At 43.2% G+C, this 27,193-nt stretch overlaps 1 protein-coding gene and 1 long non-coding RNA gene across 5 annotated transcripts in view; one reads left to right on the top strand and one right to left on the bottom strand.

Annotated features, from left to right (window-relative positions):
* The first annotated feature begins 17,410 nt into the window (after positions 1-17,410).
* LOC122458640 lies at positions 17,411-25,182 on the top strand. Its single transcript, XR_006278742.1, has 2 exons — positions 17,411-17,820; positions 17,851-25,182. It is a non-coding gene; the product is annotated as an uncharacterized LOC122458640 (long non-coding RNA).
* The window catches only part of DOP1B (DOP1 leucine zipper like protein B), an 88,357-nt gene continuing 83,249 nt past the window's right edge, over positions 22,086-27,193 (bottom strand). For all 4 annotated transcript variants that reach the window (XM_038403955.2, XM_043507648.1, XM_043507653.1 and 1 more), the window contains one exon: positions 22,086-27,097. In XM_038403955.2, the coding sequence (XP_038259883.1) occupies positions 26,840-27,097 (258 nt within the window). In that variant the 3' untranslated portion in view covers positions 22,086-26,839. The remainder of the gene's footprint in view (positions 27,098-27,193) is intronic.

The raw sequence follows: 27,193 nt of genomic DNA on the forward strand, positions 1-27,193 counted from the left end.
ATAACTTTTGAAAGGGTGGTGCTGGTTGCGGGATGGGCCCCTGACCAATGGGCCACCCTCCTGGCCCTGTACTTCACCGGGACAGCCCAAATGGCATACAAAGGGCTGGTCTTACAGAGGATGAAAAGAGCTATAGCCAGATAAAGACAGCGATCCTGGATGCCTTGGATGTCAGCCTGGAAAACTTTCAGCAGCAGTTCCAGAGCCAGACCTACCCCACAGGTACCCTGGTTAGTGGCCCAAGAGCTGAGGGAAGCATACAAGCAATGGCTACAGCCGGAGAGGTGGATCACAGACGAGGTCACGGAGTAAATTATTTTATAACTGTTCGTTCACATCCTCCTGCGCAGGGAAGGGCCTGGGTGCTTCGCCATCGGCCAGCAATGCTAACCGCTGCCATCGCACTAATGGAAGACTTCTTTGTGGCCGAAGTGCCAGTGGGACCAGCTACCTGAGCCCACCCTCACAGGGCCAGAGCACTTTAACCCCGAAAAGAAAAAAAGGGTGCCCAGACTGAAGTGTGGAGCCTCCCACGTGGGCAAGGGGATCACTCAGGGCTTCGGGCCAGATGCCCCGAACTCCCATGTCGACAAGGATCCGTGCCCCTCATGCAGAGCATCCTGAGGACCAATCAGAGTCCCCCCAGGGGCCAGATGGAAAGCCCCACCTAGGGTGGTCCCCTGGAACTTGAGCCCTGTTTTTTATGCTGGAAATATGGACACTTGCAGTGTGATTGCACAGAGATGCAACTTCAGCCACGTCTATGTGGGAGAGACCCAGGCCTGGCTGCCACAGGTCCCCAAGATCACAGTTCCAGTAGTTGTCGGGGACCATCAAACCCAGGCACTGATCAATTCGGGCTGCGCCATACGCTAATCCGTCAGACTCTGGGGCCCCAGGCCAACCCCCACTTGGGGACGATCCGGCTGCACTGCATCCACAGCGACGTGTGACCATACCCTAGTGCCCAGGTCCCGCTCACCGTGGCTGGGGTCACACAACGGATGGTCGTCTGCCTGGCTACTCGACTAGCCTACACAGGGATTCTGGGGCGTGAGTGGCCGGCGTTCGAGGAGGTTCTCTGCTTGACCCCTGCACTGGAAGGGGATTTCCCTGAGGACCAGCCAAAGGAGGAGGAGGCCCCAGACCCCGAGTGATGGACCGAGGAACCAGAGGACCCCCTTCCTGGACCAGCTGTCGAAACACCAACTTTCGACACAATCAAAGAGTGCAAGGCCCCACCCTTAATCGGGCCTAAGGACAACTAGCTGCCGTCAATGGGGCTGTGAGTGACTCGTGTCATGCGAATCAGTGGCCCCGTTTTGAGCTATACCATAACTGTCTTTACAGGGTGGAACAGGATCCCCGCACGAAGGAACCACAGACCCAGCTGCTGATGCCTTGGTGCCACGGATGAGCAGTGATGAAGCTCTCATAAGACATCTCTGCCACAGGGAACTTGGGCCATGAAAAGACCCTCACCCGGATCTTGACATGGTTCTTCTGGCATTCACCAAGAGGTGAGGAACTAATGTAGCTCCTGCCCAGAGTGCCAATTCACAGCTCTCCCACGGGTGCCCAAGGCCCCTTTGATTCCCATGCCCATAGTGGAGATGTCATTTGAGCAGGTGGCTATGGACCTGGTGGGCCCGCTCCTGAGAAGTGCTGTGGGATTCCAGTATGTGTTGATCATCATTGATTATGCCATACATTTTCCCGAGGCCGTGCCATTGTGGAGCTTCACCGCCCGAACCATCGCTGGTGAACTAGTGAAGGTTTTCGCTTGAGTGGGGCTGGCCCGGGAGATCCTAATGGACCAGAGCACCAGTTTTACCTCCTGGCTGTTGTGACAGGTATACGAGCTTCTGGGAGTTAAACAGTTGTGCACCTCCATCTACCACCCAAGGACTGATGGGTTGGTGGAATGTTCAACTGGACCCTGAAGGAGATGCTGCTCAAGTTCCATGCAGAGGAGCTTCACCGGTGAGACCAGTTACTCCCGCCTTTACTGCTGGCCATCTGTGAGGTACCCGAGTCATCAACAAAATTTTCCTTGTTTGAGCTACTATATGGCCGCCACCCACAGGGCCTATTAGACTTAATGCGAGAGACATGGGAGCAGTCTCCGTCTCCAACCCAGGGCCTCCTGAAGTACGTTCACCAGCTCCAGGAGCACCTTGCTCAGGCCGGAGCTCTAGCACGTGAAAATTTAAAAGCCGCACAGGAAGCCCAGGTGTGAACCTATAACCAGGAAGCGTGGTTTGAGCCAGGTGATCAGGGCCTGCTTCTCCTGCCGTCAAGGAAATCAAAGCTGCTAGCCTGGTGGAAGGGACCCCATGAGATGGCCCGGAAGGTCGGGCCTGTCACCTATGAGGTCCACCAGCCCAACCAGCGTAAGAAGATCCAGCGATATCACATGAATCTCTTGAAACCATGGCGGGAGCTGGAGGGCCTGTTAATTAACCCTTACCCACCAGAACCATAGCTGGGTCCCCGCATGCCCCAACAGAGGACCCTGCAGGATCCCAGCTCAGGGACACGCTCACAGAGGAGCAGTGAAAGCAGGCCCAGTGTCTCCTGCAGGCTTTCAGGGGAACCTTTACAGTCCTATCTGGTTACACAACCCTGGTCCATCATGCCATCCAGACCGAGCCAGGAAGGGTTAATTCAGGAGACAACCAGGCCCCTGCCTCACTAAATGCGGCAGGAGGTCGAGGAGGAAATGCAGGCCAGGCTAGCCCTAGGAGTGATTGAACCGTCAAAGAGTGAGTGGTACAGTCCGGTGGTATTGGTACCCAAGCTCAACGGAACATGGTGCTTCTGTATAGAATTCTGGTGGGTCAACGCCATCTCGAGGTTCAATGCATATCCTATGCCCCGCATGGATGAACTGCTCGGTTGCCTAGGGGAGGCCTGTTTCATTACAACCCATTACCTCAGTAAGGGGTACTGGCAGATCCCACACCCACCCCATCTCTAAGGAGAAGACAGTGTTCACCACCCCAACGGGACTTTACCAACTTACCCAGATGCCCTTCAGCCTCCATGGGGCCCTGGAGACATTCCAATGACTGATGGACCGCCTTCTATGGCCCCATCGAGACTATGCAGCAGCGTACTTGGATCACATTGTAATCTACAGCCGCCAGTGAGAGGACCACCTGGAGCGGGTAGCTGTGGTCCTGAGATCCCTGCAAAAGGCGGGACTAACGGCCAATCAAAAAAAAAAAGTTGCATTGGATGGCAAGAGACAACGTAGCTCGGATATACTATAGAGGGGAGGACGGGTGAAGCCCCTCATTGGGAAGGTTCAAGCTCTGGCGGCATGCCCGCCACCCACCATGAAACGTCAAGTGCAACAACTCTTGGGGCTCACCGGCTACTATTGGTGATTCATTCCCCAGTTCACTTCCATTTCCACCCCCTTGATGGGACTTTTGACTAAGGACAGCCTCCGGCATGTACCATGGACTCAAGAATGCAAAGATGCCTTCTGGACACTCAAAGAGCGCCTCTGCTGAGAACAAATCCTGTATAGCCCAGACTTCGATTGTGAATTCATCCTCCACATGGACACCTCGGAGGTGGGGGTCGGGGCCGTCCTGTCCCAGGAAATCGATGGAGAAGACCACCTGGTTTTATATTTCAGCCGGAAATTATTTCTCTGCAAGAAGAACTACACGGTAGTAGAGAAAGAAGCACTCATGGTGAAATGGGCTTGTGATGCCCTGCGGTACTACCTCTTTGGGGCCCCATTTATGCTAGTCGCAGACCATGCCCCACTCCAGTGGTTAACCAAAATGAAAAACAATAACGCTAGGCTAATGCACTGGCACCTGGCATTACAGCCCTATGCTTTCACCATCTGGCATAGGGCTGGCAAAGACCACGCCAATGTGGACTTCCTGTCCCACCTAGGAGGTATGGAAGAGCCTGGCCCTGACTAGCAGGAGGGGTGTGTGGGTGTAGTGGTGTGGTTCCCCACCGTTCCAGAGAGAGATGAGCCCCTCTGGACACCAGAGTGGGCAGAGCCAGGGAGCTCTGAGCACGCCCCCAAGAGCTCACTGGCAGAGCAGCCGCCAGGGAGACCAGATGCCTCCAGCCTATCTCCCAGTTGGGAGACCCCAGTGACCTGTGGCGGACCCAAGGGCTGGCTGGACCTGCCCCAGGACAGCTACCCAGAGGAGTTCCTGAGCCTGCCCCAGGCCAGCTACCTGGAGGAGTGGCTGAGAGCCTGCCCTGTGCCAGCTATCCCGAGGAACCCAAGATGCTGGATAGAGGGGGAATCCGGAAGTAGCCCAGGGGCAGCCAACCCTAGTCTGGCTGCGACACGGCCAGAATCCATGCCAGTGTGTTGCATCCAGGATCCCCACTAATCATCACAGCTGGATCACAGAATATAAACTTGATGTGCTGAGACTACCTCTGAGCTCATTTTTCCTGGCAGCTTGGGACTTCAGTACCCTGTCTTGTTGAGCCAGACATACTAGCCTGCTGCAAACAGACTCGGGTCTGAACCATGTCCCCCAAAAGCTGCAGGCTTAACTGAAAACAGCTTAAGAAGTGCTCCTGTTTCTAGCACCCAAAAACTTATTTCCCCATACCGATTTCCCCCTACTGTTCTTGTCAACTGTTTGAAATGGGCTACCCTGATTACATTAGCCACATTACTACTACAAAAGTGATTTTTTTTTCCTTTGATATTCTACTGTTGAGAACAGCCCACTTCCACTTTAATTGAATTGCCTCATTAGCACTGACCGCCCACTTGATAAGACAACTCCCATCTTTTCATGTACTGTGTATATACCTGCCTTGTGTATTTTCCACTCCATGCATCTGATGAAGTGGGTTTTAGCCCACAAAAGCTTATGACCAAATAAACTTCTTGGTGCCAGAAGGACTCCTTGTTGTTTTTGTTAGATCTATCTAGCAAGGACTTCAGCATGAAACTAAGTTGACAGGGATCAGTGGGACCACCACTTTTCCAGCTCTCCCTGATAAGACATGTAGATCTTCTGAAGGGCCCGAGTGCTGCTGCTCTGCACATATGGCAGCATTGCAAAAGGTGTGTGTGGGTGGATGGGGATAATGAATTTTTTGGGAGTTTCAGGGGTTCTAAGGATTCATATGTGCTTTCAGGTACTTCTCACTGCAGTACCCCAGAAAACAATCTCTATTTGGAAATGTTTGTATTAAAAGGCCAGAATTTAGTATTTAATCTGTCTAACCTGGTTAAAAACATGTGTCTCCATCCAGGGGCCCCTATGCAGATCTAGTTGCAGGACTTGGGCCTTACGACCTGAATTTCTGATTTGCTAAGCATCTGCAACTGCCAGTGACTTCAAATGGACTTTTGGATGCTCAGCACTTCAGGAGAAAAAAATGTCAGGCATTAATTGTTGGGATGGTGCCAAATTAGTGTGGCCATACTGAATGAATGGTGTGAGCATAACTTAACATAAACATGGCTGAATGACTTCAGAGGATCCTGGGAGCAGGTTCCCTTTAAGCAGAAGCAAATTTGATAAAGGACTGGCAAAGTCTGCATGTGTGATCTATATTGAACCTATTGGTCAGCAAATATGGGGCCATGCAAAAGTAAATATTGCATGTATAAATTCCAACATGGAGTACAGGTTGAGCTGGTTATAGTGACCTTACAGCAAGGACACCATACAGAGAGCCAGAGTGAATGATTGATGAGTGAGTAAACATGGGGTGATCTGCGTTCAGGACCACCACCATCCAGCCCCTTCTAAAATACTAATCTGGTAAAAATTAGTAACCACATGCCCACTGGGCATGCTTTTAAGACATGTGACTCCTTTGAGGAAAGAGTACAAGAATCAAGCAAAGTAAATTACTGTGGTTGGGATTCCTTAATGGACGCTTGAAGAAGCAACACTGCAAGACAAAGTAGCCAAAACTCTGCTCCATGGGCTTGAGTAGGACTGTGAACCAGAGGGGTCTCAAGGCAACCAAGGCCTTGCCTCAAGGGAATCCAAGACAGACCAGAGGGCTGAGAAGAACAGACCAGGAGGGAAGAAGCCATCTATAAAATTGGTAATTACTTTCTCTGTTTGCCAAGCAGGAACTGCGAGAGGCTAGTGCAGGGCCTGTTTGTATATGTTTGAGAATGAGAGACTCGCTAAGAGGAATGTATAGCTCTTAATGTCTAACATTGGAGTTATGTGCTTAATATAACCCTTTACTGCTTGTATCATTCCTTCTCAATAAAATGCTGTGTATTGAAGATAATTACTGTGGACCTTTTTCACTGGCATGACCGTAATCTGCTCTACTAGGAGCCAGTAAAGATCCATTTCAAGGGTAGTAGCGCTCCCTGTGGCCAACATTTGGTAGCAGAAGAGGGTTTACTGTCGTGTCTAAGTGAAAAGGTCTTTAAACTGAATCGAACTGTCTGAACTGGTTTGCCTGTTAAGAGCTTGGTATCTTGAATCATTGGTATTAACTGATTAATTTGAATATTGTTCTGAATCAGTTCTGACATATTAATTATAGCTTGGGGGCCAGATTTAGTTACAGTACGAAGAAAGGGAAATATACTGGTGAACGGGGTTATATTGGTCATTCCTGTAGTCCATGTTTTAGAAATGTAGACAGGGAAGGGTCATCGTACTGGGGAACAAGGGGAAAGCCCTGAAGACCCCAGATATGGTTGAGAGGTGATATGCTTATAAGAAGCACACAGGATCTTTTTCATGGGTAAGCCGCATTTATTGAAGATACAACAATTAGCATATGCATTCAATCATACCACACACACACACTGTCCCGCCAGTCGATGTTAGTTACCAGTCCAGATCAACCTAGTGGCCAGCTAGGTTGAGCACTGGTAGGGAGGAGCCAGGTTCCATCAGCCGCAACATGATGTTCCGGGGAAGTCTTGGCAGGACGAACCCAAAGTTTCATGGTAAGGCTCCCTGTTTATATAGTGATTTTCCTTCATTGGGACCAATGAGTTTTGCACCGTCATGCTGTAATCAATTGTTTGAGTGCTTGTTTTGTTAAATTGTCCTTCTCATTCTTTACATCAAGTTCCTCAGGGGGTTATCCCATGCTGGTCACTGCTATCTTGTCCCCATTGTTAGGTGTGTGACACACTCTGTATGATTTTATAAAAATATGCTAATGTGTGAATATAATGTAACTGGAATATGCTTCATGCAAAAGGACTCTTGTAAGGTATCATTACAAAGTAACAGCCATGTTAGTCTGTATTCACAAAAAGAAAAGGAGTACTTGTGGCCCCTTAGAGACTAACCTTTATTTGAGCATAAGCTTTCGTGAGCTACAGCTCACTTAATCAGATGCATTCAGTGGAAAATGCATCCACTGAAGTGAGCTGTAGCTCACGAAAGCTTATGCTTAAATTTGTTAGTCTCTAAGGGGCCACAAGTACTCCTTTTCTTATTACAAAGCTTATAATCTTTTGTATAAATGTATCACTCGTGTATCTGACACTAGAAATATGAAATATAACTCTGAGGGCCTATTGTAACTTATGAAAAGTGGGGGCCTTTAATGGTGGTTGGGAATCTTGATGGCTCCCATCAGCCAGGACAATTGACTGTGGATGGCTCTGTTTGCAGGCAGGCCTTCCTGTGAGTCAGGCTGGGAGGAATGAAGGCTTGGAGTCTCACAGGACATGTGATCATGTCACCTGAACTGGAATCCATCTTTAACCTGGTCTTTCTCCATTGAGAAGGAGGGGTGGGAACCCAGAGGGACAAAGGATTCCCGCCTTATGCAAAAGATATATAAGTGGGTGGAAGAGACCAAAGAGGCAGCCATCATGAGGAATCCCCTAGCTACCACCAGAGTTGGAACAACGGCTGTACCAGGGAAAGGATTGTGCCCAGACTAGGAAGGTGTCCAGTCTGTCAAAAACTTATTGAAACGTCTAAGGGTGAGATTAAATCTGTATTCAGTTTTTATTACTGTACTAGACTTGAGTGTTTTATTTTGCTTGGTAATTCACTTTTCTGTCTGTTACTACTTGGAACCACTTAAATCCTACTTTCTGTATTTAATAAAGTCACTTTTTACTTATTTATTAACCCAGAGTATGTATTAATAGTGGCGGAGGGGGGAAGAGCTGTGCATATCTCTATCAGTATTATAGAGGGCAAACAATTTGAGTTTACCCTGTATAAGCTTTATACAGGGTAAAACAGATTTATTTAGGGTTTGGACCTGTCAGGGTTCCCTCCCCACTCTGAAGTCTAGGGTACAGATGTGGGAACCTGCCCTGAGCTTATTCCTACCAGCTTAGGTTAAAACTTCCCCAAGGCACAAAATCTTTGCCCTTAGAGGGTACGCTGCCGCCACCACCAAGTGATTTAACAAAGAATCAGGGAAAGGACCACTTGGAGTTCCTATTCCCCCAACCCCTTACACCCCCTTTCCTGGGGAGGCTTGAGAATAATATCCTAACCAATTGATTACAAAGTGATCACAGACCCTAACACCTGGGTCTTAGGACAATAGAGAAATCAATCAGGTTCTTAAAAGGATTTTATTTAAAAAAAAAAAAAGGTAAAAATCACCTCTGTAAAATCAGGATGGAAAATAACTTTACAGGGTAACAAAAGATTCAAAAACACAGAACTTCCTCTAGGCTTAATTTCAAAGTTACAAAAAAACAGGAATAAACCTCCCTCTAGCAAAGGAAAAATTCACAAGCAGAACAAAAGATAATCTAACTTGCCTTGCATGGCTTTTACTTACAATTTTTGTAATATGAGAGACTTTTAGGATGGTTTATAGGAGAAGGAGTTTTCTGACCTGATGCTTCTCAAAAGAAAACACACACACCTTCCCCTCAAGATTTGAAAGTATCTTCTTTCCCCATTGGTCCTTTTGGTCAGGTGCCAACCAGGTTATTTGAGCTTCTTAACCTCTTACAGGTAAGGAGGAATTGATCTTTAAATATTCAGGGTAAATAGGCCAAATCCCCTGAGATGGGATATTAGATGGATGGGATCTGAGTTACTATAGAAAATTCTTTCCTGGGTATCTGGCTGGTGAATCTTGCCCATATGCTCAGGGTTTAGCTGATTGCCATATTTGGGGTCGGGAAGGAATTTTCCTCCAGGGCAGATTGGAGAGGCCCTAGAGGTTTTTCGCCTTCCTCTGTAGCATGGGGCATGGTTGACTTGAGGGAGGCTTCTCTGCTCCTTGAAGTCTTTGAACCATGATTTAAGGACTTCAATAGCTCAGACATGGGTGAGGTTTTTCATAGGAGTGGGTGGGTGAGATTCTGTGGCCTGCGCTGTGCAGGAGGTCGGACTAGATGATCAGAATGGTCCCTTCTGACCTTAGTATCTATGAATCTATGAATTCTAGGCTATCCTTAGCTGTATGGTTATGACAGGACCCCATTGGGAGTTGGGCATCTGAGTATCAAAGACAGGAACACTTCTGTAAGCTGCTTTCAATTAAAGTCTACAGCTGTTAGGGGACGTGATTCAGACCTGGGTCTGGACTTGCAGCAGGCTAGTGGGTCTGGCTCAAACCAGACAGGGCACTGAAGTTCGAAGCTGACAGGGCAGGAAAGCAGGAGCAGTAGTAGTCTTGGCACATCAGGTGGCAGCCTCCCAGGGGGTTTCTGTGATCCAACACATCACAAGGTGCCTGTCTCATCTTTAGAGTTGTCCTCTAATGCTTCAATAGGGGAGTGTTGCAGCCTCTTGGCGCCTTTGAATCTGTCTCTGGTTCCTCCCTCGTACATCTGGTTCAGCAATGGCCTTCACACTTATCTCTTAACACATACATTCCTCATTCACACACAAAACAGAATTAAATTTACACAGAACACTTTGAACAGGAACATCAAATTGCAATGCAAAAGAAAACAATCATGGCACTCTTTTACTTATTTTAAAATGCTAAACCTACAACAAATTGGTGACCCTCAAAGGTCTGTTACTGCTTTGAAATCAGTCTGGACACAGATTCTGGCTGATGTATCTCTACCCATTGGCTCATTACACCATTCCTTTCTGTTATTCAAAAAAGGTGGTTGGCAGGATATGATCAGATCATACACCAATACATTTAATACATGCTACATTATTATTCTTTATCCTTCATTTTAAAATTATATAAAATACAAACCTAAAATCTTAGTACTACGGAGGTGATTACTGATAAAGCCATATGAAGATCTTGGCTCTGATCTATGGTTGCCAAATGCTGTTCTTGTCCTGTACAAGGAAGGGTGTTTGAATGACATGCTGTTAAAATATCAGACGTGGCACTCCTATTCCTAGAAAAGTAACAAATGACAAACAATGCTCTTTGGATTATGTATCAGGCTGTGAATAAATTTTCAGAGGAGCATGAGATTTGGAAACAGGAGAAGGAAAGTTTGCAAGAGGAGCTGGAGAAACAGATTACAAAATGAGGGGATAAAAAGATTTGCAAACTACTCTGATGCAAAATGTAACTAATGTCCAGTAGATTGCTGCTTTAACTCAAACTTGTCAGGAATTGGAATGTGATATGAATGCACAAATGCAGGAAAAACAAAAGTATAAATTGGAGGCAAAATGATATAAAGGGGCTGTGTCAGTTTTAACTGAACAGGCTACAAAGCCACCTGGAAAAGAGAATTATATGAAATGCATTGAAGTGAGTGATAAGCTGGAGTCTGCTTTGGTGGCTAGGACATCTATTTGTAGCATGGCTTTTGATCATAAACTCTGGAATGACGAGGATTGGGAAAATGTTGTGAAGGAGTGGCAGAGGGGGAAAAGCACAAGAGAAGGAAGAAGAATATGTAATGCCAAGCGCCCCTCCATCTCCATATGAATGTATGAAAGAGGAAAAGAATGGCAAAAAGGGGTGTGTGTCATTATGGTCTGGCAAAAAGTATGGGAGTGAAGCAGCAAGTCAGCCAATGTACCATAACATTGATATACCCATAAGGCATCCACAAGTGATTAGAAAACAGAGATATAAAGCTAAATACAATAGTGAAGGATCAAGAAGGGAGCTTGGTATTTGAACTTCCGGATGAGGAAGATGAGCCTGTTGAATCAGGGGAAGAAATGGAAAAAGACAGCCAGCGGTGGTGGTTCAAATACCTAAATTCCCCGGCTATGTATTGGAACAAACAACTTGCCCGTTAACTCAAATTGAAAAGCAGGCATTAGCTAAGCAATTAGGTCCCTTGACTCAAAAAACATGTCTGACTTGATTAATGGGATACACTGTTAGAAAACATCTGGATTTGGGAGACTTAAGGGAGCTGGTAATAACTTGTGTTGGCCCTACAAAAGGGATGGTGGTGTTAGCAGAGCTTGAAATGGAGTCAAATTGAGAGGACAGAGGCTGCAGTACGGAGGATAGCTCAATATTTCTTAACCTCGTCTGAGTTAAGAAAAAAGAACAGGAATACTTGTGGCACCTTAGAGACTAACAAATTTATTAGAGCATAAGCTTTCATGGGCTACAGCCCCCTTCATCGGATGCATAAAATGAAACATATAGTAAGAAGATAGATACACACACACACACACACACACACACACACACAAAGTTGGAAGTTTGCCATAAAAACTGTAAGAGGCTAATTAGTTAAGATGAGCTATTATCAGCAGGAGGAAAAAAAAACTTTTGTAGTTGTAATCAAGATGGCCCATTTAGACAGTTGACAAGAGGTGTGAGGATACTTAACTTAGGGAAATAGATTCAATATGTGTAATGACCCAGCCACTCCCAGTCTCTTTTCAAACCCAGTTAATGGTATCTAGTTTGCATATTAATTCAATCTCAGCAGTTTCTCGTTGGAGTCTGTTTTTGAAGCTTTTCTGTTGCAAAATTGCCACTCTTAAATCTTTTACTGAGTGGCCAGAGAGGTTGAAGTGTTCTCCTACCGGTTTTTGAATGTTATGATTCCTGATGTCAGATTTGTGTCCGTTTATTCTTTTGTGTAGAGACTGTCCGTTTTGGCCAATGTACAAATGAACATGTTCCTTCTTACTATATGTTCCATTCTATGCATCTGATGAAGTGGGCTGTAGCCCACGAAAGCTTATGCTCTAATAAATTTGTTAGTCTCGAAGGTGCCACAAGTACTCCTGTTCTTTTTGCGGATACAGACCAACACTCGGCTGCTACTCTGAAACCCAAAGTTAAGAAAGGCAGTTTTGCTGGTGCATCAGGAGGAGAGAGGGTCAGTTATTGTTGTAGGCAAGTTCTCTAGCGGATATGGAGGAATAGCCGGTAACAGATGTTATATCATGGTTTAAGGGAACCTGTTAAGGTGTTTATAGGATCTCGAGAGAATTGGATCAGGCTAGATTGATTAAAGGTGGTAGGCAGAATAAGAGGCAGAAAAGGTGGTAAGCAGAATAAGTGGCTCCTCCTGGAAAGTGGTCAGCAAGGTTTCTTACAGTAACCGAGAAGGCTACAATGGTCCTAATCATGCTGGCATGGGACGACACAACAAAGTACATGGAGGGTTTGGTGGAGAATCGGTGCGAGCACAAATATGGGCTTTACTCCAGGAGAAAGGAGAGGATATGGTTTGTTTAGATGGACAACCTTTAGAGGTTTTGTTAAATGCTGTGAATGATTTGGCATGGAAGAAGTCACAGTCTGCGCCACAACCTGGGGCTAGGGCTGTTGAGATTGTGGGAACAGGTACCAGAGATCTGGTAGGCCCTTACAGCTTGTTGTCCCAGGAATTGGCTCAGATGCACGTGGCAGTTTCCTATCAGGGTAGCTCCATATCTCAGTAGGGTTGCCTGGCCCTTATCAACCTCTGCCCCCAAGATTGGACATTAGTGGCTAAATTACAGCCCCACATAACTGGTAGACCTTATGTGGAAGCGGGGCAGGTGGGGGCAGGAGGAAACATACAATGGTTGCTAGCATTAATTGATACAGGGCAGAGGCAACTCTGATTAAATCGGTGCAGGAGGGTGTGCAGAAAGGACAACTATTCTTTTATTTGGCTTTCAAGGCAAAGGAGTGAAAGGGATTTTATTGAAAAACCTGCCATGGGTAATAGGACACAGTAAGTTTTGGACAGTTACAGTGGTCTGTAACAGCATGACTGAAAATGTCATCTTAGGTGCAGATGTGGTACGGAAGGAGAAATGGATAATTGATCTGGCAGGAGGTTTGCTGGGGAAAAGGGAGACAGGGATCGTGAGTGAGCAGGTGATTTCAGGAGGATTAATGAAAGGAGCTTGCAAAGCCATAGCAGCTGTGGTGCTACCAGATAATGACTGGACATGGGAGTTCCCTATGGTGTGGGCCAAGAAAAAAATCCAAATATGGGGGCATACAAGCAGCAATGGAAATAGTAGGAAAATTTGTAAAACCAGTTCTTCAATATTTCTACCTTGCAGAAGCTGTTCCACATATAGATGAATTTAAAAGAACAAGAAGTGGTGGTGGAGTACCAAAGTCCGTACAGTTCTCTGATCTGGCCTGTGCAGAAATCGGATGGATGGTGGTGCCTCATGATTGATTATAGAAAAATCAGTGTGGCTACAGTCCTGCTGGCACCAGCTATACTGGCTGGAATAGCTGCAGCTGCTAAATGGTTCTCTGTCTTGGACATTGCTATCTGCTTAATTGCCATTCCATTAACCCCTGAGCGTCAGTCTCAATTTGCTTTTACATTCCAGAATAAAAAGTTAACATTTCAATGTGTCCCCATGGGTTACTATGATGCTCCAGATATAGCACATGCACATGTGACAAGGATGTGGGATCAACTCCCGGATTTGGATAAGCCATGGGTTACTTCTTATGTGGATGACATACTGATAACAGCCGTTTCCCAGGAGGAGCGTAAACATCGAATTAAACTGATCCTGGGAATAGTGGAGAAAACAGGCTTTAAATTATCATGGGACATGGCACAGCTGGTACAGCAAGAAGTTGAATACCTAGGTACTATCAGTGAACAAAGAGTGGAAATCTTAAGCACCCTCCCTAGGCCAGGGGATGTGCATTCAGTTAGGGTATTGTTAGGAGCTGTAGGATTTGTTCAGGATTTTATACCAAATTTTGTTGAAATCTGTAGACCCCTGTGGTCCCTAACAAAAAGAAACCAACAACAGGGACTGGGGCCCAGAACATGACGACGCATTCAGGAAGTTAAAAGAAGCAGTTATGACTGCACCAGCATTAGCATATCCAGATCTAACTGAAGCTTTTTACTTAATGGTATCACACAGCTTGGGAGCTATAGGTGCAATACTACTGAAGGAAACATGTTGAAAGCAACGCCCTGTTGCTTAGGGAAGGCGCAAATTAACACCCCATGAGTCCATATTTTATCCATGTGAACTGGAATGCTTGGCTATTATATGGGCCTTACAGAAATGGGAATACATAACAGGACAAGCTCCTATTATTGTAACCACTGCTCACACCTCTGAAGCTGATTCTGCAAGGAAAGACTTCTGATATGAGAGTAAGTGATCATTTGGCTAAGTGGGCCCTGATTCCACAGAACTGCAGGCTTGTGGTGAATAGAGTAAAAGGAACCCCCACTACTTCCATATGATCTAATAATAGAAGGGGAACAACATGAATGTCCTATGCCCATTGTGACAGGGCAAGGCCAGATGGCTATAGAATAGTCTTATTGGGATCCGGGAAGTGGGCGGGTGAAGCCCGTCCACTGCTAAAGGATCCCCCCCAGCCTAAAAGGGGGATCCACAGGACCTAGATACCCAAAAAATTCCAGGGGACAACTAATGAAATAAAAGGAACAGGAGTGCGGTCAAAGGGTCAAACGAAGGGAACCAGATGGGGACACCGAGCAGAGAACCCCGCTGCTCCTCAAAGGCGTCAAGGGAGTCAGAGGACGCCACCCAGAGGAACTCTGCCCGGATATGTGAACGGACCGAGGATCAGAAATAGGCCACACAGTCACAGGAGACTCCATCGGCCAACCTCCTCATTCTGGTTTTATAGATGGCCATTTTTGCTAGGGCCAGGAGGAGGTTGACCAGGAGATCCCGTGACTTTGTGGGGCCACAGATATAGAAAAGTAGTGGAAGATAGATATATTAGCCCCAGGCTAAACAAATTCCTGTTACTAGGATAAGTTAATGGCAGCTGCTCCAGGTCAATCAAGACATCTGGAGCCAATTAAGATATTTCCAGAAGGCAGGGAGAAGGCTAGGTTGATTGGGACACCTGAAGCCAATCAGGGGCTGTCTGAAACTAGTTAAAAGCCTCCCAGTTAGTCAGGTGGGTGTGCATGTCAGGAGCTGTGGGAGGAAGTTGCGCTGTTGGAGAGACTGAGCAGTACATGCCATATCAGGCAGAAGGAAGGATGCCCCGAGGTAAGGGTAAAGTGGAGGTTGAGGAAGTGGGGGCTGCTGTGGGGAAGTAGTCCAGGGAATTGTACATGTCATGTTTCTAAAAGGTCAGCTACCATAGCTGATACTATTAGGATCCCTGGGCTGGAGCCCGGAGTAGAGGGCAGGCCCAGGCTCCCCCCTTAGCCCCCCTGATTAATCACTGAGACTGGAAGACAACAGAGACTGTGCAAGGGAGGATAGCTTCTCCTCACCTCCCTCACTGACTTATGATGAAAATGGCTCAATAGGCTGTGACCCTTGTTTCTAGAGAGAGAAGGGCTATGTGGAGGATCACAGTGAGCCTCTGAGGCTAGCGAAATCTGCCAGGAAATGCGGGACGCACTGAGACAAGGACAGAGTTTTGTCATACCATACAGACACAGTACAAGTGGCCTGTGCAAGAAGCTGGGGATCTACTACAGGCAATATTGGATCACAAGTGGGTATGGTTCACCGATGGATCTAGTTCTTACAAAGAGTCAACTTGTTTGTGTAGTAGCAACTGTTTGTTTGTTTCCAGAACACGAACTGGAAATCCCATGTGAAAGGCTGTCAGTCCAGGGATGTGAAGTAGCAGCAGTCACGCTAGCATTTGAAGCAACTCCCTTGGACTGTGATGTGGTCATATGCTCTGATTCTCAATGGACTGTGCAAGAAGTAAGCATATGGGTACCCATATGGGAACAGCAGGAAGGCAAAGAAGTTGCATACTGGGATTACTGGAAAACTATTATTGATATTATTTGGAAAAGGATTGGTTCCACAGAAATCAAGCATGTTAAGGTTCATGCTAAACAACATACTCTGGAAGCATACTACAGTGCTAAAGTGGATAAAATGGCTAAAGCAGAAACTGCAACATCTGTGGTACACAGTAACATCAAAGTGGTAATTCAATCTCAAATGAAAAACAAAGCAAATCCAGGAAAACTGCAAACAAACACTGATACAGCTGATCAAAAACTTCTGGAACACCACAAAGCATTCATACAGTATGAAGAACAGGAATGGAAACTAGTGGGACAAAGGATAACCAGGAGTAGAAGGAGAATGGGAAACAACAAAAGAACAGGTGATCATAGCAAAACAAGGAGATCAAGAAAGATGGGTACCTCCAGAAAAACATAGAAGAAATAATCTGATTTGTACATGAATGAGGACATAAACAAGGGCTAAAAGAACATTAGCACAAGTAAAAAAAAAAAAAAAAGGTAATGTGATGGCCAGGAATGGACATGCATATGACCAGATTTTGTCAACAATGCTTTGTGTGTGCCCAAGTTAACCCTAAAAGCAGGAAGGCAAAAATACTGAGACACCCGCCTGACACTAGGGGCTCATGGCAAAGATTACAAATGGATTACATTGGACCTTTGCGAAGAACTCCTACAAGGAAAACCTTTTGCTTGGTGGTCATACATGATTTTTCAGAATGAGTGGAAGTAATCCCCACAACAGATAACACAACTCAAACTACAGCTCAGGCTTTATGGACCCAAATACTAAGCAGATGGGGTATACCCTTGGTCATGAATAGTGACCAAGAACCTTACTTCGTGGGAGCAGTGGTAAAAGCATTATGATTGATGATGGGAATCAAACAAAAATGGCATATAGTCTACCACCCACAGAGTGCAGGAAAAATGGAAAGGAATAGAGAAATAAAAGCCGCCTTGACCAAGCAAATTCAAACACACGGTTGAGATTGGAAAACTGCTTTAACCTGCACTCCTGATGACCATGAGAGCTTTGGGACAAGCTGGAAGTAAGTACTCACCTTTTGCGTTAATGACAGGTCAAACTATGAGGACTCCTGAATTCCTACTCCCACCTAGAAAACAGATAACTGAACCGGTACAGAAGGAAGTTTGGATAGCAGATTTGGTACAAACAATTGAAGAAATTTGGGCACAAGAAAATCAGCGAAGACAAAGGGAAGAACAAAGGACCATCTGGGTATCAACGGAAGATAGGAGACAAAGTGATACCAATTCTTTGAGAAAGTAAAGGTAATCTAAAACCCACATGGAAGGGACCTTTCCTTGTGAAATATGTGACCAGGAACGCAAGGAATATCCTGGGGAACCTGTTTTGCTTTGTCATCTGTGGGCTCATCTGTCATGTGGTTACTGGATCACCAGCCATCTGTCCCACAGGAGAGGTGACCAAAGATTGAGATCAAACAATTCCAATAGCAATGAGGGCTTATACCAAGGATATGCACTGATTTCCTCTTTTGAATTGGGGGTACTAATTTTGAATGGGGAAAAGGAATGAGAAATAGAGGTGATTTAAAGCAAAAGAAAGATGTATGGCTTGGGACTGGAATGTCACAAAACTATGGAGTAGAGGTCCTGTATGGTGGACCTACCTCCGACCAGGATAAAGTTCTTGTGAAGATGGTCTCCAACTTATTTGGAGATGCATGGAAAAATTTGAAGCAGTATTTGTAGAACCAGTGGAGTATCTGTATAGGAGGATAGAATAGGGATTTTGATATTAGCGTCCATTCACCTTATTTCCACTTTTTATAGGATGGAGACCTATAATAGCATCTCCGCCAATTGAAAAAGCAGGAGGGGAAATTTGGAAATGGTCCCTAACTGCTGAGGATAATATAGATTTAGGCACAGTTCCAACTGGCATGAACCTTACGATGAATAACGATTCAGAGCCATCCTCTGTAGTACAGTCCAAAAATTGTTTCAACAACGCTTATCTCCCCAGAATTAAAGGAAAAGGAGCTGGGAAAAATGAGAACAGAACTTTTTATCCAAGCAGCTGATTCCTGGGTTCAGAGATTGGAAAGAGTGGTCAGACCTGGTAAAGATTAGGATGAGGAAGACCAGGATGTGGGAGATGGACAAGTTTGGCACTGTGTGGTAACAGAATCTGTTAATCCTTTTGGGACCAAAAAAAGACACCCAAGGAATATGGACCTTTCATGTAAGAAATAGAGCATGTCTTTGTTGGATACAGGGGTTAAACTCTAAAATATTGACAAAAGGCTGGCAAGGAACCTTTGAAAAAAAAAAAAAACAAACAAACCACACTTTGGTAGTTGAATGAGCATATGATCCAGATATTAAAGGATGTGTATGGACCTAGAGTGTAACTAATTGTATACATAAATCAGGAATTCACTAATCCCAAATTATTGATACTAGAACTGGGGAACTATGGAAACCAGATGTACCCCAAGAAAAGGTCCTTCTAACCAAAGCACCCCAAGAATGTATAACCCAAGGAGCTTGGTTTGAAAATGGGACTGAGGTTCCCGCCATAGATATAGGAACAACTGTGAAACTGTATAACATCACTGAAAATATGGACATGTGTCAATGAGAATGTAATTGGTGTACCCAGATCATGTGTTCATTAGGGCATTGTGCCGAATCTGTGTTTGAATGGGAATTAGGAAATGAATGGATAATGGTAAAGGGACATTGCCATAACACCCAAGTTGAGGGATTGGTAGTATCTAGATGTAAACGTCCTGAAGATCATCAATATGCTTTAAGATGCCATACCTCATATACAGGGAATATACAACATACGGAAGGTAAAACATGGGTTAATATCACCAAAGTGACCCAGGAACATCCTAATGTAACCAATTGTTCCCCTGAACACATGGAATGGTTAAATCCAGACCGTGACCACAGGCACAGATACATATATAATGGGTCCAGATTTAAAGTTTTTATAAACTTATTTCCTGAAGATTGGATGATTGACACTAATTATCCTAACTGTTCTAAATGGATTGCACAATATAAAACATATTGGATCTGGGATGTGGAAAGAAAGAGGAATGGTTGAGAGATACCATATGGGAAACACTAAACACCAGAGTGGGATTGGGAAACACATGGAGCTTCTCTAACCTAATGGAAAGAATGAGAGAGACTTTTAAGCAACTGATGCAGTCAGTACACACCGGAAACAAGGGGAAACAAAAGATGGGATATTCTGTGATGGAATTGAGTGAATTACTGGGGGAAAGTATTCTGGATATTGTTAAACAAGTAAGGGATATCCACTCAGGATTATCCTGGGGAGAAGTTTGTATAGAAGTCCAGGGAACCTTGGGAGAACAATGGAAAGATATCTTGGAACAGAGCCAAAAAGGAACTTGGTCCCAGACTCTTAACTGGGAATTGAGTTACTACTCTTATATTAATCAATCATTCCAAGATACCTGGTAGGTGCAAGTGCATACATGTACCATACGCCAGTGCACTCTTGTCCTTTCCGGTATAGCCAATGGAAAGGCACAGGAAGTGTATCCGGTAATATTTCCCAGCATCTGGGAAAATGAAACAGGGAACTATGAAATAGTACCAGAAGGAAATGGATTATGGTGGATATCTGGATTAGGAGGGAAGCAAATATTAGGAGCCCAATGGGAATAGGGTACCTTGGTTAAAGAAGGAAACTGGAATTTGGAATGGAAAGGAGGTAATCTCACCAGGAATTTACAGTGGAAAAATGTTTGGTGGGAATTATATGAAATAAACACAGATATATGTTGGCATCAAAATAAAAAAGGGTAATGTAACAACCACCAACAAAACCTGGTTCATGAACCAAGGGATGTAATGTTTTTGTGGAAATATAATTTATTTCCAGTATGAACAGTATCAATGGCACTGTCAGATGACTAAAACCTTTATGACTCACCTTAGATTAATATTGCCAAATTTGAGGGAAATAGAGTGAAATGATACAGATTGGAATATGGAGATACAAACTAAAAGGCATACTAGACAAAATAGAATGATCAATTAGACTGGTAATATCTGTAAAAGGTATGCTTGCTCAAAAGTATAAAATTGTTGAAAAAGCTGTAGGAAAAAATAAGATCTCAAATGTGTGCTTGGTACACTGTTGTATGTCAAGTAACAACATTGAATGGAGTTGAATGGGCAATGTTATTTTGGATTTCTGGAACTGTCATATTATTCCTTGTACGTTTCTCTTGTGGAGATCAGATGCGTAAGCACTAAAAGAAAAAACAAGCTTTGCGGAAAATTTACAAGATTGAGTTGTTGGATTATGCTACTAATTATCTTAAAATAATCCTTTAAATTTTATAGAAACCAGAAAAGGAGACACATGATCTAACAGTTAGCGTTCAAATTGTGGGTATGATTGATGCAATATTACAATTATGTTTGGTAATTGAATATTAAATGGGGGACTGTTGAGATAGTGCCAAATTGGTGTGGCCATACTGAATGAATGGTGTGAGCATAACTTGACATGACTTAAACATGGCTGAATGGCTGCAGTGGATCCTGGGAGCAGGTTCCCTTTAAGCAGAAGCAAATTTGATAAAGGACTGGCAAAGTCTGCACGTGTGATCTATATTGAACCTATTGGTTGGCAAATATAGGCCAATGCACAAGTAAATATTGCATGTATTAAATTCCAACATGGAGCACAGGTCGACCTGGTTATAGTGACCTTACAGCAAGGACACCACGCAGAGAGCCAGAGTGAATGATTGATGAGTGAGTAAACATGGGGTGATCTGCGTTTGGGACCACCACCACCCAGCCCCTTTAAAATACTAATCTGGTAAAAATTAGTAACCACATGCCCACTGGGCATGCTTTTAAGAAATGTGACTCCTTCGAGGAAAGAGTACAAGAATCAAGCAAAGTAAATTACTGTGGTTGGGATTCCTTAATGGACGCTTGAAGAAGCAACACTGTAAGACAACATAGCCAAAACTCTGCTCCATGGGCTTGAGTAGGACTGTGAACCAGAGGGGTCTCATGGCCACCAAGGCCTTGCCTCAAGGGAATCCAAGACAGACCAGAGGGCTGAGAAGAACAGACCAGGAGGGAAGAAGCTGTCTATAAAATTGGTAACCACGTTCTCCGTTTGCCAAGCAGGAACTGCGTGAGGCTAGCGCAGGGCCTGTTTGTATATGTTTGAGAATGAGAGACTCGCTAAGAGGAATGTATAGCTCTTAATGTCTAACATTGGAGTTATGTGCTTAATATAACCCTTTACTGCTTGTATCATTCCTTCTCAATAAAATGCTGTGTATTGAAGATAATTACTGTGGACCTTTTTCACTGATATGACAGTAATCTGCTCTACCAGGAGCCAGTAAAGATCCATTTCAGGGGCAGTAGCACCGCCTGTTGTCAACACTAATGTATGCTGATATTATCCACTTAAAAACAACATTCTTCATTAGCGTAAATCAGTTTCCTCTCAAACATCTTACCCAATTGGAAATGATGACTTGCATGGTGACTTTAGTATGCAGTAATATTTCTTAAAATGTATACAGCATCTATTATTCAGTAGAATTTTCCAAATATTATGCAGCACAGCTGAACTCTAGCAACTTCTAGAGAGGACAATTGAAATTAATTGTTTCATAGTACTGCAAAGGTGTGCTAGGAAGGCAGAGAAAGAAAGGATAGAAATTTTAATACAGTGACTTTCAGTTCTGAGCAGTAGCAGAATCATCTGAACTTAGTTTTAAAATCCAAAGATACAACAGACAATGTGGGGCAGAGAGCTTTCGGTGCTTACACCATATGGAGCAGTTGCTTAAGATAGACCCTGTCATATATAGAGCTGTGCATTAGAGCTTGCTAAATTGAAATGAAATTCTGAAGAGAGTTTTGAGTCAAAAAAAATAAAATGATCCGTGAGGACAGCCTGTCAGAAATGAGTAGTAAGACAATTAAAGTTCCATTTGAAGAGGTATTTCAAAATAACATTTAATATTGTTAAAAGAATTACATTCAAAAAGATAACATTGAATACACTTAAGGCCTTTATTTCATGTACCATGTTTCAACTTCTGCTGTTCTTTGGCAGTAATCTGTCAGAAATACTATCACCTTTTTCTTCTGGAAAATTAAGCTTTAAGCCTATGTGACTTTGAAGTTGCAGTTTCTATAAAAACAACTGAACTAGTGTTTCTGCTTTACCTCACTAATTTTGCAAAGAAAGTATCATTACTGGACACATACTAAGCAAAAGTATTCTTTTTACTGTTCCTAACGTCAGGCTTTATGCTAAAGTTTCTTAGGGCTTGTTTATACCCAAGTTATATACTGCATTATCCATACCAATATGGCTAACGTGGTATAATCTCCCTAGTATGGCTGCATTCATCAGTCTAATCTACACAGCATCAGATCAACACAGCATGGCAATGCGCACTAGAGGATGTGATTTCTAAAGCGTACCAACATTTTGTGCACTAACTGACTCATACAGACCCTGATGGCACACACTAAAAGTTCTCTAAGTGCACGTTAACATAGTGAAACAGCACATTAGGAAACTTTTAGTGTGCACCAGCTGGGTCTACACAGTCCAGTTAGCATGCAACACATTAGTGCGCTCAAGAAGTCACACACCTAGTGCATATTGCTGTACCATGTAGGCAAGCCCTTAGAGTGCTTTAAATGGATACAACTATTCCCATACAAAAAAAGAGGAATAAGTTATACTGGAATAAAAGTATTTATCTGCATCCACACTAACGTAACTATTTCAGTAAAAAACCCAACACCGCCCATAACCACACTAGCACACAGACGACCAGTGAGACGGTCTGTATCCCTATGTTCACCCCCTTTTACAAAACTATAATGGATTTTGTACAAAGTATGCCTTGTGAGGTATCATTTGAAAACTCACAATGTGCTGATCATTATTGTCCTGGTACAATGTGTGTGGCAGCATTGTATGTAAAGTTAAGATTCCTCTGTATAACGGTACTGAGACATATTTCATGTTTAGAAAAGCAGGCACCAACAGGTTCCTTGGAGACAAAAAGCAAACTGTCTCTGCCTCAGCCAGGTGTCAGTGAAGTCAAATGGACTATCACCTGGTTAAGCAGCCATTCTTTGGCAGGAAAAAGGGTGCGAGTAAAAAATTTACATCTTGGCAACAACAGCTGGAGGTTCCCATCTCCCCAGACTTGTCTCCTAAACCCTAACTAGAGATGATTTTCAAAGAAATAGAGCTGCAAGAATGGGAAACAGAGGCACCCAAATCTCTCTCCCTTCATGTCTACTCACACATCATCATCAACAGCACCTGAAGGACAAGGAAATTAACATTGAATTGAGGGAAAGATCCTGGCTGAAAGGATTTCAGCCATATGACTGCTAAAGCATGTGATGAGAGAAACCTTTGCTTGTATTTACTTAGCTAGTTAAGTTAGGTATTAGTTTGCATTTTGCCTTTATTTCTTTGTAACCAATTCTGACTTTTATGCCTCATTACTTGTAATCTCTTAAAGTAGCTTTCTGTAGTTAATAAACTTGTTTTTTTTTTTTTATCTAAACCAGTGTGTTTGGATTGAAGTGTTTGGGAAACTCCATTTGTTATAACAAGATTTGCACATATCTTCTATTAATGAAATGATGGACTTTATATGAGCCTGCATCATCCAGGAGAGAGCTGGGCATTACAAGATGCACATTTCTGAGGGAAAGTCTGGGACTGGGAGTTTGCTGGTGTTGTCCGCAGCATAATTCATGGGTGGCTGACTATAGCACTCATACAGTATAGCTTGGAGTGATTTACTTGCTGGAGGCTGTGTGGGCAGACCAGGAGTGGCGACTCTCACAGCAAAGCAGTGTAAAAGGTACCCCGGGTTGAAGGGGACATAGCTGTTCATCAGTCCAGATTGTCTGGGTAAATGTCACAACCAGGCCTCAGACACTTAAAAATATAAACATGTTTTCTTCTTAAAGGTCAGCTGACGCTGTAGTGCAATTAAATCATTCTACGACTATGGGTCGGTGCCCCCAGACACTTCTCTAGAGGTCCTTAAGGACCATGAAAGCAAGCAGAATGCCATACGGAAGTTGTGGAGATTTAGAGCTAAGTGATATGCAAGGGGACCTTGTCTTTACAAAGTGGCCTGCAAAAATCAAGTATGAGAGAGAACCTGTGGTGGAGTGGTTAATGCTATTTGGCTGCTATGTGGGGAAACATGTTTGAAAGTGACAGAACTCTAATACTTGTGACAGCTGAAGCTTGGGAAGTCAAAGGTGATAGTCCCTGTCTCACAGGACACAGAAAGGAGAGCAACAGAAAGATGAAAAACCCAGGGAGACCAGTCCAGCACATAAGTAATGCTGGTACTGTAAGTGCAAAAGGAATCTGTTCAGGCAGCTGTTTAGATCTATAACTGAACTGTGGACCTAGAATGAAAGATCTGGTGGTGAACCATCCCGGACAGCCCTCTTGACATAAGCACTTCATCTAAGTTAGGCAGGAGAAGAATCCCTCATTGAAAACAAAGGGTGCCTCTCGACACAAAAATTAGTTTACAAATAAAAGCATCAAAATATCCTGAGTGTAGCCTTATTTTCTGATTACATTGAATGAAAAAATTTTAGAAGTAACATATGTACTTAACTTTAATAAATGTTCTGCTCCAGCTTGAGAGCGATTTATGATTGAGAAGAGATACTACATCTTTGTACCCGTGATTAGGCCAACAGCTTTCACAGATCTAATTTGTCAATAAGTTACATTTGGAAAGAAGTCTGATAATTCACATTCATAATGAGTAAACAATACTCCACTTAATTTTATTTTTACTAGTTGACTTAATTGTACCAACGTTTACAAATTATTAAAGTTCAACATTGGACAATAAGTAAATAACTATTCATTAGTCAATGGTATAGCACAATTACAGTAAAGCATGTTTTGCACATTTCACCATTTTATTTTGTATCAAAACAGATGAAAAACCTAAGTTTATCTGGAGGCCAACAAGAATTGCAGAGTAGCCTCCCGTGTTTCTCTATAAATCTTGGAAAAAAAAAATCTGTCTGCACTGTCTAATGCTTTACTGTTTACGGAGACTTTTTTAAAATAGAAAAGTGTGATAGTATGTTTGAAATCAAAAGTCTTGGCATGTCTAGCTTGGCATTGAGGTTTTCAATTACCACTAGTAACAGTGGCCAACTGCTCAACAATATTGCACAAAAACAAGTCTTTAGAGATAAAGGTACTAAAACAGAACAAGTAAAGCTCTTCTCCCTGAAAACATGAAAAATGTAAAATGCCCCTAAATAATTCAACCTACGTAATTTGTTACCTTATCTGTTGATCTTAATGATTTTATACTTCATTGGATTAATAGGCAGTCTGAAAATTCAGCAACATTTGCTTTCTCAATTAAAAAAAAAATCTTGTAATCCTTCTCCTGCACGTAACTGCCAGGATGCTCACCATGAGGCCATGATCAAACACATGGCATCTTAGGCAGTTCAGACATAGAACCTTACTGTGTGGAGGGAGAATAAGCCAGTCAATCCCTTTCCTCTAAATCCATCAGAACTGCTTTGCCACCAGAATTCAGAGGTTGCTCCTGAACCTTTCAGTCACAGCCCCATGAACTGTCTCCTCCTATCTTCTGTGCCACCTAAAGCAGCAAAGACATTTACCTGTACAAAGAGTCTTTAAAAACTGTAAAAGGTTTTGCTTTTGATCACCTATGAAAGAAGTCTCTATGAAGGACATAATGCACATACATTTCAAGATCTGTAAGTTTCTTATATACAATAGTTTACATTTTTACAGGACTACCTTATTTAAATTGCCATTCAAAAGCTGTAAAGTGATTTAGACTCTGAAAGAACAATTTCTGAACAAAGTTTTCATTTTAGGAAAGTGACCATTTTTGAATTATGGGAATAATTTAATTCAGCGATATAAACTGCAATAAATGTTAGAATAGGTCTGTCAATTAAATAATCACTGATTTTACAGAATATATTACTATAATACAGATTTGAGATTACAAATGCAGTACATCTGCACATTACTATCATCATCTTAAAGCTGATAAAATACACCTGTTGGTAATTTAATTTACTTCTGTAGAAGTTTAGTAGATAAATATGTTTGGGCAATTGTTAAAGAAAGAGCACCATAAGCAAAATTTAAACAGCTTCTGGAAAGTATTTATATATGCAAGCCGACTGTACACGGACGTGCAATTTTTGGAAAGTTACATTACTTTCTTTTTACTTTTAGAAGAGAGGTTCTTAGAGTCAGATTAAAATATTAGCTTCCTAATTTGTTAGATAAATAGTAAATTTGTTGCTTTCCTTAATTAGTCAAAATATTTCTACTTTAATTTCAAAAAGTTTTCTTCAATCCTATTCATGTTTCTATTGTGAAGACGACTAATAATGATAGCTTATCACTGGTACTAATGTTATGTTACTTTTCTTTTCCACAGAAGCTGAGCAGAAATCCCCACAGTTCAACACAAAGCAAGAAACAAGATACAGGGAGATGTACTTTATACCAGTACAAAAAAAAACTGAACTGCAGTTTCAAAACTGGGAGTGTGTGGCAGAAAAAAATAAAATAAAAAAATCTGTAACAAATCTCTTTGACAATGAGGTTGTAGCTCGGTTGCACTATTTATACCAACATAAATCAATTCTCCTGTAATTGCCTTAACTTTCCAGATTTTCCAAAAAGTCACATTCAACACTTTCTTCTAGTTGTTTCAAGATCCTTGTGCTGTTGCCAATAGGATATTCCACTGACAGAGATGCTGAACTCTGTGCATTTTGGGACCTGTTACCTTGTGATTTGAAAGCACAGCTCAGGGTCCTGAAGAAGGGCATTAACTGTGTGATGCTGGATATAGAACGAAGGTTCAAAAGAGGATATTCACATGTCTCTGAAGTTCTCTCATTAGTGTTTGTTTCCTGCAAACAAGCATACAAACCAGAAGATTCACTGAGTATTATGCAGAAAGCTAGTCTATTCTTCTATGACATAACTTGGTTGAAATTTGCACTAGA

This window comes from Dermochelys coriacea, chromosome 1 (assembly GCF_009764565.3).
Source record: "Dermochelys coriacea isolate rDerCor1 chromosome 1, rDerCor1.pri.v4, whole genome shotgun sequence".
Taxonomy (NCBI): domain Eukaryota; kingdom Metazoa; phylum Chordata; order Testudines; family Dermochelyidae; genus Dermochelys; species Dermochelys coriacea.